A 15857-nucleotide genomic window follows, 5' to 3' on the forward strand; every position below is an offset into this window, starting at 1 on the left:
TTTCTCCTGTGTGTGGTTTAATTTAACTTCTATGGCTAATTAGCCAAGAGCTAAAACCGCGGGGTGAAACACCACTGCCTTTAGCTCTCTCTCGGTTTCTTTGCCTTCAGTGCTCTCTCTCACTCTTCCACTTCTCTTTGTTGATTCAGAGTGACTGATATTCATGGGGCATTCATAATTTGCCACTTTCGTCTTCCTCATTCATTTCCTTTCTCTCTTTTTTTGTTTTCCCAGTGCATATCCCAAGAATAACAGATCCAGGTTTCCTTTGCCCTCTCTCTCTCTCTCTCTCTTCCTCCTTCCTCTCTTCTCTGTCCTTTCAGGCTGTGTGGCTCGAGCTCCACCTTTTCAATTGGGGCCCTCAGCAGCAGCACTTAGTGGGGAATGAATTGGAACGAGTGCGTTCGGCGTGAAAGAGGGAGGGAGGGAGAGAGAGAGAGAGGAACTGCATGAGAAAAGGACAGAGGGCAAGAGACAGCGGCCGGTGTGAACGCTAATAGGGAAGGTGTCACTCGGGCATGGAGAGAGGAGGCCTAGAAAAAGGGTCAGACACACAGGACCATTTAAAGGAGCGAGAAAAGAGAGGGAGAGAAAAGATAGTGTACGAGCCACGAGAGCTGTGAAAGACAGACTCCCTCGCTCTTTTTCTTCCATCTCCCCTCCCTCCCGCTCTTAGAAACTGTTGCTCTCGAGAGTTTCAGGGATTCTTGTTATGCTAGGATAGAGAGGGGACGTGACATGGCCAGGGGCCTCAAACCCCGAGCTGCACCTGCCCAGAGCAAACTCAAATCTCTCTGCAGTTTTCAAACTATGACTAATTTGACATGTATTTAATACTCACAATCTAAATATAATACACATGTGGATTCATTTTAGTAATAACTATTACAAGTTTATATGTTTTCAAACAAATAATGCTATAAATTCTTCACTTTTTGCCATAATAATTTTATAAAAGTTCTTATATTGATTCTACTGTTAAAATGCATGTATTATTTGAGCAGTAAAGTTGTTTAAATTGTCATTTTTACAGTCATTGTTGACATTACATCGTCATGAAAACAAATTTGTAAAATTGGCAATAACTTTCAAAAGAAAAGGTTAGTAAGTGATTTTATCACACCAAAATCATGTTAACACACATATCCTTTATGACTTGTGGCTATACTGTTTAAACATTGAGTATTTTAATGTAAAAAAATTATTCACTTCCATTGTAAGTGCCTCACTTGAACCTTAATTTTTTGCTTTATTTAAAGAAAATAAGGGACAAGTCAAAATAAATGTATGTGGTAATCAACATTATGCCACAAATGCTGTCGACTGAGCTTAACTCGTATTGAAACTGAAATATACCTTTAAGTTCACACAGCTGTCTTATAGACTTAGTTCAGCATATTATGGGCATGTTCAACTATTTTTAACAACCAGAAAGTTTTTCAAACTACTTTTTCTTGTACTTTTAAATAGTACATCTATTTTTTTTATCATTTAATATCTAACAATTGACTTTTTGTGAAATGTTTTGCTTGAAAAGTGTGCTTATGCTGTGTTGCTTTAAAAGACATGCTATTAGGTTTTATGGTTTGTTGTCTAATGAAATTACATTCATGCACTTTGTGTCTAAATACCTTTTTTGGGTCACTTTTTATGTGCGTGTCTGAAAGTATGTCCTCACCATGAACAGATCTCTTGCGCCGATATCTACGGCCAGAAGGAAGGCTTTTTCAAAGCGCTGGTGTCTGAAACAGAAAGCATATTCTTGAAGCCAGAGAGATTACACATGCCAGAACATATTATTCACTGGCTCATGTAACTGAATCATAGTTATTAATTTTAATTAAAGAGGACACAAGTTTTAGCATACTGTACAGTATGTACTGTACATCTAAGTATGTATGTAACAGAGTGCGTGTTTGTGTCTTTACCTGAGCAGGTGATGGAAGAATCGGCGGGCGTATCTGCTGATGGGGTCTCTGTACTCCAGTATGACTGTGTTTGAGAGGGGTCTAGAGGGGGCATAGAAGACCCCAAGAGCTGCTTCTAACTGACCTACACACACACACACACACACACACACACACACACACACACACACACACACACACACACACACACACACACACACACACACACACAATGAAAGTAATTGCAAAAAAGTTAAATCAGGCCTAGCATAAGTTTTTTTGCAGATGCCATTTTGTTTGATATTTTGTCATCTAATGCAATAACATTAATACATTTTAAGTGTTTCCAAGGTCTTCAAATACTTTTTGGGACCACTGTACAGTTCTGTGCAAAATCTTAGGCAAATTAGATGTTTCAAAAAATATTTGTCTTCTTGAGATGGTTATTTTATATATTTTGCTTTAGTGTGTCAATAGGAAATATTCATTTTAGATATCCAAACAATCTTTTTGCAAAACAGAACAGAATAAAAATAGAACAAGGAGCCTGCAACAGCTGGTTTGGCCCCCACAGAGCTCAGATCTCAACATCATTGAGTCAGTCTGGGATTAAATAAAGAGAACGAAGCAATTGAGACAGCCTGAATAGATAGAAGAACTGTCAAGTTATGATTTAAATCAAGTAATTTTTTTGTGTAATGAGCTATATCTACCCCCCACTCCAAACATTATTTGATTTTAAGTTTAGTCTCTGTTCAGAAATCAGAGGCTGCCGGTCTGGAGTCGTTACCCTCAGTCTGGTGGTCCAGTGGTCTCCTCAGCAAGTGGTCTGTGATGGAGATGAGGGACCTGAAACACTCTGCACCCATCATGGCCCAGTCCATATTACCCACAATGCCCAATGCTGCGTTCACCTCCCCACAGCGCAAACGATGCTGTACCAGATCACCTGGGCTGAGCTGAGCTCCATTTAACACACCTGTACACAAATAGGAGTAATTCATGCTAGTTATTACTGTATTTTATTCCAATTTCCAGTTATTAATGGTCTCCATGCATAGCCATACTTTACAGTAATACCAGGTAATTTATGATGTGAGGCACAAACGTGATGACAGAGGCAAACTATCTCTAAATATCTATATAAATGGTGGAAAAATTTGAATTTTGAGTTTAAATCTGGCTTGCAAAATTTCATTTTCAAAAAAAATATTTTGCTGTCCTTTCTCTATGATACTATAAATAAAAATGGTAAAAAGCAAGAAAATGAAAAGTAGCATTTTTTACAATTACGAGAAATTGGAAGGAAAGACAGATAGTGGAACCTCTGGATCGTGCGAGGTGAGAGATCTTTAGAGGCGATGCTCTGTAAGATTGCCATTGACATTTGGATCGATCTTCAGTCTGTGCTCTTTCCCTGTAGCACTGTTGAGATGCATGTGTGTGTACAGTATGTGTGTGTGCACTGAACTGTGACACACATAGCAAAAGCAGTCAACTCAGGTTAAATGTACTCGTTGGTGTGGATACTGCTGTCAGTTAGTTTAGAGAATTACCTTTAAGAGGAACGGCGGGTGCTTTATAAAACGCCATACACAACAGAGAATCAATCAGAGAGGTAAAGTGTAACGAGCAGCAGAATGGACACTGAGCTAATGGATGTGGCATCTACAGTTTACAAAGCTTTTAAAATACATGCATTTAAATAAATAAAAGACATTGGCATGTTACGAACATTTTACCCCCCAATTCTCATTAACGCAACGCAAAAACAAAAAGATGTTCATTATGGTATTCACATTACCACAATGTTAAAAAATATTATTTACATTGAAAAGTATTAATATTACATAGTAGTACTTCCTTGGTACTGCCTTTAATTTTTGCTGATTTAACTGGAAAAACCCCCCCCAATAATAATAATTTTACACCATTATAACAGTAACTGTGTTATAGTAATGAGAATCATCATTGGAAACAATGGGCAAAGTAAAAGGCCTGGAAACATTAATTCCAGAAAATATTGTCACGATTCAAAAAAGTTAATGGTCCTAACATTTTAGGATTCATTTTCATTTTGCAAAATATTATTTCAGATTTTTTGTATTGATTTGGGGTTAAATATTTTCTTTACAGGTTTTGTAAGAATAACCTAAACACATTTATAACCAAGATTTTAATGATTTGAACAGCAGAGTATCCTCAAAAGAATCTGAATAAGTAAAACGTATTAACAAAATATTCCAGGATATGAATTAAACTCTTTCCACGGCATATCTAGGGCATGCTGTCAATTTCAAGAGAAAATAATTTTCAGTCGCATCAGAGTGTGTAAAAACATGCAATAATAATGGAAAGCAGAAAAGCAGTTAATAACAATTGTTATTCGAATAACCAGGAATATCCCTTTAAGATATTTCGTTAATTTTGATTATAATAAAATTAGAAAAGAAACACAACTTTAGAGGGGAGAGAAAGCATTAATAAAAATGGTACACAACACAGACTGGATATGAACCTGCATCTCCCATATGAGCACTACAAGTGCCAACCGGTAGGCCATGGCTTCAACAGATCTTTTTTTTAAGATCAGTTTTAATCGGTTTCTTTAAAGAACCCTTTAACTAAAAGTTGGAGTTTTGTGGATTTTAGTATTTCTCTTAACAAAAAAGGACAAAAAATATTGATGAATCGTGCTGCACTACACAGATTTGTGACCAATCAAAAGCTCTCTAAAAACTAATTTCATACACTCATTCTCATGTATCCACTCTTTTTCTTCCTCAATGATCCTACAATATCTTCTCTTTCATTTCCCCATTTCCCACTGTCCCAATGGTTCTTTTTCTAAAAGACATTCCCTTTCTTTCCTGCCTCTTTTCCCGCTCTCGCTCAGACACCTCTACTGGATTTCTTTTTTTCATCTGTCTCTCTTGTTAAGTTTCTGTGAACGTTAGCGTCTGTGATCACAATGAGCAGTAATCACATGAGGCGGCTGACACCCGTACACACACAAAGACGCCTTTAATAAGGTAACAGAGCTTAATCCAGCCATACTGGATCTGCCGCCGAAAGGCAAACTCAATCACAGCTATACTTAACCTTGCTAATTTCTGTCTAATTGAGTCCATCAACACTGCCACAAAAATCATTTAACAACACACACCTTAATACTATTGACAAACATTACACACATACACAAGGCAGAAATACTGTATGTTCCCTATGAATAAAACAGCCTTTCCATTGACCTCTTTGCTTTTATGGTGAGCTAATAATATTTTCAATATTAAGCCTAAGCCTAACAGCAAAACAAATGATCAATGTTTTATTTTAGTTTTTATCTTCAATTGTTGCTAAACCTATTTTAACTCCCCTCTCAAACAGAAATCACCTCCTGCGGACACTGGGAGCAGAAGGCGGCGCCATTTGGTGGCAAATAAAATAGCGGCTACCATCTTTTTAAGTGAATTTGGAAGAGAGGTTGGGGAGGGTCCAATTAAAACTGCATGTGGGCAATTAAAAGGCTGCCTCTCACAAACCCCTGAAGAGCTACTAATGTGACTAATAACTGAGTGCAGAAAAAAATAACAGGCCTCAGCACAGCCACAGAAGCTAAACCGCACTGTATACACAATAACACAAAAGCACCCATTTCAAGGCTTGATGATGCTGTTCATAATGTACACAGCAAATAGAAAAAGAAAGGGTTTCATTTGCTTCTGACATTTCTGGGCCCATGACCATGCTGACCAAAAATGACTACCCAATACAGAGTGAAGAGAATTTGCATTTGTTTGTTTTAAGCCCATGACTTTAATCATTACTTAAATCCAGGCCCTCACAGAATCTGCAGAATGGATTTAAACAAGGTACAATGTGTTAAATGGAGCTGAGAGTACTTATCTTATTGGTAGGTGGAAGGATTATAAAAATTTGCCAAAATATTGTTAACACTTTACAATAAGGTTCCATTTGTTAACAATAGTTAACATGAACTAACAATGAACAATACATTTACAGTATGTATTAGTCTTAGTTTATGTTCACTAAAACATATACATAAAAAATGTAATTGTATTAGTAAACATTAGTTAATACACTTTGAACTAACATGAGCTAACAATGAACGATTTTATTTTTATTTTCTAATATTAACAAAAGTTTAATAAATGCTGTAAACATTTGTGATTGATGGATGTTCAAATTCTGTGAACATTTGTGGAATTTTCTATGTTGTTTTGTGGGCTGAAACTGGGGGTGTAAACAAAGCTTCAAAAACAAACAAACAAAAGAAATAAACAACGTTTATTCAATGAGATAAGTCTTTGTTTCATTCCTTAATGTGATCAAAATAAAAATATTTAGACTCCAATTGAAGTTGCTTTTCTTGGTCGTTGTATTGTTCAAAGTAGTATGAAAGATTTTTTTTAAACTAAACAATATTTTGAGATGTTTGTTTTTGAGATTTAGAGACTGTAGGCCTAATCACAACCAAAACAAATGGGGTTTCCTATGTGATGCAACCAAAGGACTGCAAACTGCAATGCTGTGCAATTTCCTCTCCTATTTCTAACTGCCTTTAAATTAATCTTGTTTTTCCCTCTCTCTTGTTTTTTCACTTTTTCAGAGTGTGGCGACCAGCTGCCCCCCGTCCACTCCATACAACAGCTCTCCTGTACCGAGCGCGTGCCCAGATGAGATAACTCAGGGAGGAGAGGGAAAAAAAGAAGGGAGGGTGAATGAATGAGAAGAGAGAGTCAAAGAAAAATAAGCTTCCTTAGGAATACTGGAGATCTGCCAACTCTTTCATCCTCTGCACGTCCGATTCACACACTTCATCGTGTAGCAGTTCTAGTGATAGCAGTTAATAAATATGGGCATGTGAGCAAGACAAGCCCAACAAACACGTAAACAAAGAAATAGACAAACAGGCAAACAAGCACTGCATACTGGCTGTTCAGAATTATCAGTTGGAAAGGATGTGCGTATGCTTTCTTCATCAAAACCTTGGCACGCGATCAGAGGAGAAGGAACTGTTGTCACTCTCCCTGTGTGCTCCCCCTACCAACCTCCCTCCTCCCTCCCTCCCTCTCTCTCGTTCTCTCTCTCTCTCTTTCTACCTCTCTCTGTTAGAAAACTCTTTCCCTTGCTGACGCTCTCCATTAAAACTTTACAGAGTTGCAGGGAGTCACATTCACTTCCAAAGTCAAAATTAAACTCTAGGCATGGGCAGGTTGTGATTGGCAAACTTTATCTGGTGGCCTGAGGGATTGTAATCCACTGTAAATGATTTATCAGAGAAATGCATCCCGAAATGCACCCGGAGGTGGCAGCCCAATAGTGCTTATTGAACGACCTCAGTAGACTCTGCCATTTCCTCAAATGTCTAAGAGCTTCTAGATTTTTAGAATGAACCCAACATGACTTCTACGATTCGTAGTCAGTATTTCTGTCATCTCAGGCCACTTCCACATGAATCTATTTTCAGTTTCCTCCATCATCATTTTCTAAAATATGCAGTTATGAGACGATGTTTACAGTGTGAGATGTGAGATGTAAATGTAGTATAATTAATCCGTTAAAACTAAAACATTTTAGTGAGGACATAGCATTAGCCTCAGATGCAACAGTCCGTCTGATGTATACTACATGATCTGGCAAACTCTATTCTGATTGACTGGCTTTATCTAACTTCCGTGAGTAAGGTGCACAGGTTTAACCAGTCGGCTTGGAAACAATTTGGCATTTCCAAGTTACAAGGCAGCAACAACAAGCATTTTTAGGGAAGAACTAACCTCTGGATTAACAACATTTACAAAATTCATGGCATCAGACCTTTGAAAGATATTCTGAGTTGAGTATGAGGCACTTAGAAGCAAGTAAAGTAGATATCCACAATCAGGATTGTAGTGTATATTATTCTTATTTATGTTTTGAGTTATGTCAGAATTATTTTTTTTGTCAATCCATTCTGTAAAACCTGTAATGCAATTTCATATAAAAACATGAAAAATGAATGTTTTTAACATTTGCTGATTGCTATCCATGTCGTCATACGTTCTCTCCCAGTCTAAATGATCGTTTTGGCCATAATATGACTGAATGTGGACCAGAGATGCAGATAGTCAAAAGAGACTTGGATATCTCTTGTGAGTATTCTTTAACTCAGTTTTTTTCAGCATAGTCAGTCCCTGATCAGACACCAGTCTTCCTGATATCCTGCATCCTGCAATGGCCTGTCCTTTATATATATATATATATATATATATATATATATATATATATATATATATATATAAAAACATTTCAAGATTAAAAAAAATTATATATATATTTATTTTTTTGGTGACATGAAGACAGAAATAGGTGTTGTGTAATACGTGTGTAGTGTAAATTTACTCTGGCATAAGTTCCTACTTCCTACTGTGGTTGTGCAGTTTACCATAACAAATGATGGTATTTATGCCAGTTTAGCTATAATTCTGTTTTATATCTCAGTGCTGTATAAATTAAAACACATTTAAGACTATTCAGCACTAGGCTTCAATTAGTTGACTTGGAAATTAGACAAGTGCACAAACATTCACACACACTTCCTACTGACCCAGTCTTAGCCTTATTGCAGCAAGTGGCCCTCCATGGAAACAAAGCATCAATAGGTCATGTGCTTCCATACCCTCGGACCCCTGGGATATCGGACAGTAGGCCCACTGCATCCCCTCCAGCCCCCCAGAGGTCTTCATGTGACAAGATAGCTGGAGGCCAGGGCCTACAGAACCAGGAGACTGTTCCTCACTCACTATCCGCAGAGGGAGAGGCGAAAGCCCCATATCGAAGCACTGGAGCTCCCCCTGACCTCCACCCACCATCAGCAGAGCTCCTGAAGGGTGCCATGCCAGCAGAGAAGGCAACATGGAACAGGTGGCCCACTGGGAGAGGCCGGTCTGTGGATCAAAAAGAACCACGGAGCAGTCCTGAAGCCCCAGAAGAACCCAGCGCTCCAACGGGTCATGGCTGCAGGTTATGGGTTTGGATGAGAGGGGTACAGGAGTGCTGGACAGATGCTGGAGACGCCCACGAGCGCACTCATACACACTGGTTTGAACATCAGGAGGCTGGGCCTCCTCGTGCAGCTCAGATGTGGAGTTTCTGGCCTCCTGGTGCAGCTCTACAGTGAGGACATGGTAGGGTTGCATTAGGCTGAATCTGCAGTCTATAGGGTTTCCGTCAGTTCGTATGGAGCTCAAGATCTATATAGAAAGAAAACAGAGAACAGAACAGACAGAAGCTTTAATTATTATTTTTACAACCAAGAACACTGAAAGCATTTTTTTTTTATTGTAGTAGTTGTTTTATGTTGTCTTGGACTTACACTGACACATACAGTGGGGCATGGATGCAGCATCATTCAAACACAAAAGTTTTCAGTTACAGATGCCATTGTAAACATTTACTATTCACAGTTAGCCATGATTAATATAATCAATTAGCAAAAGTGTCCAATAACAGGGTTGGTACTGAGATTAAGTAAGTAGTATTTGGCTGGTCATGTGATCCTAACATGGAAGCGCCCATGAGTAGACCTTCTCTGTGTAGAATAAAACAGCTTTTAAAAGATAACGAAAACAGTATTTGTCTCATGTGAGTGGTCATTATGTTATACATATTATATGTTTCTTAATAAAGTCATTAAAGTAACTTCTTTAGTTGTAAAACATTTTAATGAAGTAAAAATTACTGAGAGCACCTTATTTTAGAAAACTCCACAATACAGTGTAAGGGTAACCAAATCAATTTGGTTTTAAAATTAGCCTATATGCTGCATGGTACAAAAAAGCAAGAACCCAATATGAGGAAGTAGGAGACCAAGGCCGCTTCATAAATGAACTGAAGGGAACTGCCTCACTGACCAGTCAGTAAATGACTTAACAGACAACATTTTTGTATGAAGGGTCCTTATTTGGAAACTGGTTTCAGATAGGCTTTTAAAAGGACCATAACTTCACATATAATCATCTAGAACAACTTCAAGTGAGGTTACTTATTTCAACCGCTTCATCAGACACCATTTTTATTCTTTCCATAAACCTCTGAATCACACACACAGGACTGTGTGTTTATAGGTAGCGAAGGATTAATTTACAGCATGCTCCCTTAAAAAAACGTAAATTAAAATTAAGTCATCCTAGAAGACAGAATGTTGCACAGACATTGGCTTCAGACATGCCTTGGTGCATTCCTACTTCCATGTACTGCCTGCAAAGGCAGCCTTTTTCAGGTTTCAGAGACAGCCAGATAAAGTTAAAGACTCAGAGAGCCTTGATGGTCTGCAGGCAGAGCAGAAGCTCAGCAGTTTCAGACATTTTACAAAAGTGAATATTCAGCTTGAGCGCCTCATCCCAAACAAAACTTCCTCCAACTCTGAGACAGTGCAAATCACATCTCAACAACAACATGTTGAAAAATTTGCTAGAAGATTTAACCTGAAAATGTGCACACACACAGCTTAAAAAGTGTCGTATCAGACGATAACACACAGTGAGTTCGGTTTTACCTGTAGTATACGTGTTTGTAGTGCAGATGGTGAGGTGGAGAGACTGAGCAAGAGAAAATGAGAGAGATGGGCTGGCCCTGAATGGCGGCGTGTGTGCCAGAGTAGGAGACTGAGTTAAGCGGGTTGCCAGTGGTTTCTGTGGAAGCAGGGGCTGAGTTTAATTTTTGGTCTTTTTTTTTTAGCTGTAATCCCCCCTGGGCAGACTCCTGCAGCACCCCAGGGGGTTAGAGGGGTTTAGGGAGAAGAGTTGCTGACAGCACAGAGGGGAGATCCGGAACAGTGCCAGATCTCTACAGAGCCAGGTCCCGCTGAGACACACCTGCCCCAGTCACAGAGGCCCCACACTCTGGGTATGTCCACAGCTGGGCCCGGGCTCAGAACCAACACCCCACTGACCACGCTAGCAAAAGACCAATGCCCAACTGCATAGTGTAATACTAAACTCATATTTTAACTACAGATCCTGCTAGCACAAAGCTACAACTTCAAAACCCTAGCTAGGGCAAGCTTAACACCCTTCCAAGCCATTTTAAGATGGTCAACACACTGCAAAATATTGTCACCTCAATGGGATAAAGGTTTACTAATACCCCTTTTGGATATTCCTACACTTCTGAGCAGCTAGCTAACACTATACTAATGTTTAAACAACACAGACCCTGCTAGCACTAAGCTACAGCTTTACAAGCCTAGCTATGAGTAGGATAACACCATTTCAAGTTGTTTTAAGATGGTCAACAATACACTGCTTGGGCCAAAATTTGGCTGTGCTTGGGCCCGATTTGTCTAAATGCGCATCTTTGAACACGATTATTTGCACGTGGCAAGACTCACATTTGAGCCTTTGTTGTCACGTAGAAGCACTAGAAGATGTAATCGTTGCTAAATAACAGGATTTCAAGGTAAAAACAAAAACAGTATGCACGTCAAGAGCGCGTGTGAGGAGGTCATAAGATACCTGTATTTGTATAACTCGAGTCTGAAGGACTATAAAGACATCTTTATAGGTCTAAACTCCTGACCACACTGACCCTGCTAGCACTAACCTACAATTGTAAATGCCAAACCAGGGCTAGGTTAACACCATTCCAGGCCATTTTAAAACACTCTGCTTGGGCCAGAATTATTCACCTCAAAGAGCTAATGCTTTACTAATACCCCTATTGGGAAGTGCTACACTTTTAAGCAGCAAGCTAACACCATGTTTAAACCACACTGACCCTGGTAGAACTAAGCTACAACTTTAAAAGTCTGGCTAGGGCTAGGTTAACACAATTTCAAATCTTTTTAAAATGGCCAATACACTGCTCAGGTCAAAAGTGGTACACTTTTAGTAAGCTAGCTATTAAGCTTACTACACTAATGTTTAAACAACACTAACCCTGCTGGCACTAAGCTACAATTGTAAAAGCCAAGTTAGGGCTAGTTTAACACCATTCCAGGCCTGCCTGGGCCAGACTTATTCACCTCAAAGGGCTAATGCTTTACTAATAGCCCTTTTGTGGAGCGCTACACTTTTAAGCAGCAAGCTAACACTACACTAATGTTTAAACCACACTGACCCTGCTAGCACAAGGCAACACCAGTAAAACTTTAGCTAAAGCAAGGTTAACACCCTCCCAAATCATTTTAAAATGGTCAACACACTGCTTGGGCTGAAAGAGCTACATTTTAGCAAGCTAGCTATTAGGCTACCTATACTAATGATTAAACCACAAAAATGAAAATTCTGACATCATATACTAACCCTTATGTCATTCTAAACCACATGATTTTCATTTAGTCCATGGCACACAAGAGAGGAAATTTTGAAGAATGCTGATGCTGCACCTTTTTCCATTCAACAAAAGTGAATGCTTATGAAGTCCAACATTCTGCTAAACATCTGCCAAGTAACACAGGTTTTGGAGGTTTGAGAGTGATTAAATAATTTTTTACAAGAATTTACTTTTTGGGTTAACTATCTGTTTAAACATTATAAGACCTGCATATCGCTGTGCTTTCCATAGGAACTACAGAGAAATGACACAACCTTCCCACTAGTTTATCTGGTTTAGTGTTAAGGGATAGCCATATAGAGAAAGCACTAAGCTCTTTGCCACGGTAACACTAAACAAAAACAAAAAGGTTAAGACATAAAGGAGAGCTGGTTAAGAGGCAGCGTGTTTGCCTCAGCACTGGGGGAGATTTAGAGTGTCTTTCTCCTGCCCGCCACAAATGTTTTTAACATCTTCAGAGTGATCCTTCTTAAGACCTGCATTAACACAAACACTCAAACATCGCAAACCTCACAGTTGCCGCTGAAACAATGATAGATTAAATTTCACAAAGACAAACAGCATCTTGGTTGTGTGTGTGTGTGTGTGTGTGGGGGGTGCAAAGGAGAGCGAGAAAGAGAGAGAGAACAGTGGTAAGTGAGTCTCTGTTAGTTATTGGTTTCAGTCACTGGTCAAAACTATTATTTTCTTCTGTTCTCTTCTCCGGACTTTCTTTTGCAGCTTGAAAGATAAACCCAGAGAGGTCCAGCTGAGCAGCAGGTCTTGTTCACAGCAGTGGAGCTCTTTGAGCCAATTTTCCAGCTCAGAGAGCAAACGGAGTGTGTGAGAGAAAGAGAAAGGGACAGTGAGTGAGAGAAAGAGAGAGAGAGAGAGAGAGAGGGAAATGATGATGAAGGCAATCTATGAAAGTTCTTGCTGCCGAGTCTCCGCTCTTCTGATGTGTGTAAGTGTGTGTGCTATACTCAGATGCTTGTCAGGCCGCTGTTGCATGAAATCAACATAGAAGCATTCGCTCGGCTGCACCTGCACATGCCAAAGAATTTAACCTGGGAAATAACATTCCACCCGGACCTTTTCTTTTCAGTTAACATGGGCCGGAATCATAACGGCAGCCATCCAAGGAAAAATGACAGAGATTGCTACCATTCCACACTGTAAAAAAGCAATTACATTTTATCTATCTTATAGGGCTTTTTAAGTTACAGATCCTAAAAATGAATTACTTTAAATAAACATAAAACACAAGTTAGACCAACAATATTTCTTCAAATGTCATATTGCAAAATGTTGCTGATTTGTTAAGGGTTTGTGAGCTACCAGCATGCACTGCTGCATGAATAAATTATGCAATTACAATTATGGGATTATTGTTTTGCTGTTTTGTGATTTTTATTTATACTAGCATAGCTGTTGTTGGCATCACTAATAATTATTATTTTTATGTGGTGGTGTTCAGAGCTCAACATGTTTAGTGTTGAGGTCTACAGTATCCGTGTCTACTTATACAGTAACTATTGCATGAAATGTATTATCTTTGCTTTCCAAGATGTTCTTTTCTTCAGAAGCCAAGCTAGCAGAGTTTAATTCATAATAAAAGTCTTAGACTGTAAAGTCATACATAAGATGAAATTATTGCTAATTTATCATTTGCTTAACAAGAAATCTGTAGTTGCCTTAACAAAAAATGTCTTGAAAAAATGAAACATTTTACCTTTAGTGAACAGACAACTTTAAACTGCCAATACAAAGAAGTGTTACTGAATTATTAATAGTCAACATTTTCAGTTAGAGTTGGCTTTGCGTAGTAAACGTGAGTCTGATAAAACATTTGTTCTATTTAATAATTTGCAGAGTTGGGGAACGTACTTTTAAAAGTGTAATTACGCTATTGATGTTTCTGGATAAGAGTAAGAGAGCACGTGTGGCGATCTCTTTCTCCGAGTCTGAACTCAACTACCCCAACTCTATTATAAACTGTATGCAGATAAAACAAATGCAAAGAGAAATGTTTTGAGCGAGATAACGGGATATTCAACAACATCTAATGCTTATGGAAAACAAAACAACAACAATCACCCCAATATGCAAAACAACTATTTAAAAAAAAAAGGAGATATCTAATGCTTACTGAAAACATTAAAACAACCAACTCAACATGCAAAATAACTATATATAAATATTCTTTTTATTAAAATAATTAAATTCCAGGAACAGAGGAATTGATTAAAAATGGTAAACGTTTGCATAAATAAGTATGTGCGCAAATGTTTTCTCGTGTGTCTCTTGGCAGTGCTTATCTGCGAGGGGTAAGAATTAAGACCACATAGGGAAAGAAAGCGTACTTTTTAAATGCTGAAGACTAAGCAGAAAATAGGTTTAGCATGCAGATAGCAAACTTAACAAAGGGAACATATATATGAGGCAGAATTGATTGAAGTGTGTGTCTATGCGCCGAGCGAACCGTTTGATTCACCGCTCGCGTCTTACATAAACTGCTAGCTTGATTTCACACCACGGATCTGAAAATGACAACAAACACTTTAATTAGAAACGATGAAGGCGAGAGACACTTTAATGTTTTTTAACCATAAGAAAACGAGAGACAGAGACAGAGAAAGAGAGAGAGAGAGAGAGAGAAAGAGAGAGAAAATAAATATGTGAAGGCCCAGGACAAATCCAGGGTTCATTTCCAACCAGAGCAATGCAGTGTCTTTCCACACTGCCCCCCTTTTATCTTTTTATTTCACATTTTCCGCCCCTTGTTTGTTTTCATTTGGTGCATTCGCAATTGGAAACGCTGCTCCGTTTGCTCGTCTCTCTCATCCCCTCTGCTACGAGTGAAGATTTTGCATATGTTTAAAACCAAAGTGCAATGATGGGAGCTTAAGCATTGCGTGCTGCTTTTCTAATCATCACCATTCAACATTAAATAGCCCTGAGAGGCAGGGAATAGAGTGAATGTAGAGAGGGAGGGATGGAGAAATGGAAAAGTGAAAGAATGGCTTTATCAGCAGTTCCTGAGAGGTCCTCTCCAGTTAACCATTGTGGTGAACAGTCGGACCAGATGACATTCCAGGAGCCAGTTTATGGCAGAGCCCCTCCCTAACTGTCAAGGCCAAGAAGAGTGGCTCCATTTTTACTGGATAGTGGCAGAACCAACACAAACAAATGCCAAGCACAGCCATCAAATAAGCTGCTCGGACAACTATTCGATACTTCAGAAAGTAAAGACCTGGACCTTCCAGTATATTGGAAAAGACTTCTTATTGGTCCATGAGTGGATTCTTAGCAACCTCTCAAATCCCCCATCCTAAGGTTTGCCCTAAGACCCGAGGTGAGAAGGACCATAACAAATTTTTTCAAGACCTCTCAAAGCAGCATTAACTTACCATGTGGCAAAGGCTGAAACAAAGAATCCACGAAGACAAATCTTTAAACAAAACTTTAACTCCTAACATGGACACAAACTGCATCACATTCACTCTATGTTTGTTCACAGAACTGTTGATGTAAATTGCAGTTGTTCAATTAACACATTATTTCACACAAACTGAACTATGGTGGTATAAATTAATACATGTGTAATATTTAATCTATCAATATCATGTTTGGTCT

The 15857-nt window shown here is 38.7% G+C and overlaps 1 protein-coding gene across 4 annotated transcripts in view; it reads right to left on the reverse strand.

The window, feature by feature from the left end:
• wdpcp (WD repeat containing planar cell polarity effector) overlaps positions 1 to 15857 on the reverse strand; it is a 99406-nt gene that overhangs the window by 15614 nt on the left and 67935 nt on the right. For all 4 annotated transcript variants that reach the window (XR_007972928.1, XR_007972927.1, XM_052154249.1 and 1 more), the window contains 4 exons: positions 8515 to 9160; positions 2698 to 2886; positions 1929 to 2052; positions 1679 to 1742 (listed from right to left, as the gene is read on the reverse strand). Coding sequence is in view for 2 of the 4 variants with exons in the window: in XM_052154249.1 (XP_052010209.1) it covers positions 1679 to 1742; positions 1929 to 2052; positions 2698 to 2886; positions 8515 to 9160 (1023 nt within the window). In the remaining 2 variants the exon portion in view is untranslated. The remainder of the gene's footprint in view (positions 1 to 1678; positions 1743 to 1928; positions 2053 to 2697; positions 2887 to 8514; positions 9161 to 15857) is intronic.

Source organism: Xyrauchen texanus, chromosome 22 (assembly GCF_025860055.1).
Source record: "Xyrauchen texanus isolate HMW12.3.18 chromosome 22, RBS_HiC_50CHRs, whole genome shotgun sequence".
Classification (NCBI taxonomy): Eukaryota; Metazoa; Chordata; class Actinopteri; order Cypriniformes; family Catostomidae; genus Xyrauchen; species Xyrauchen texanus.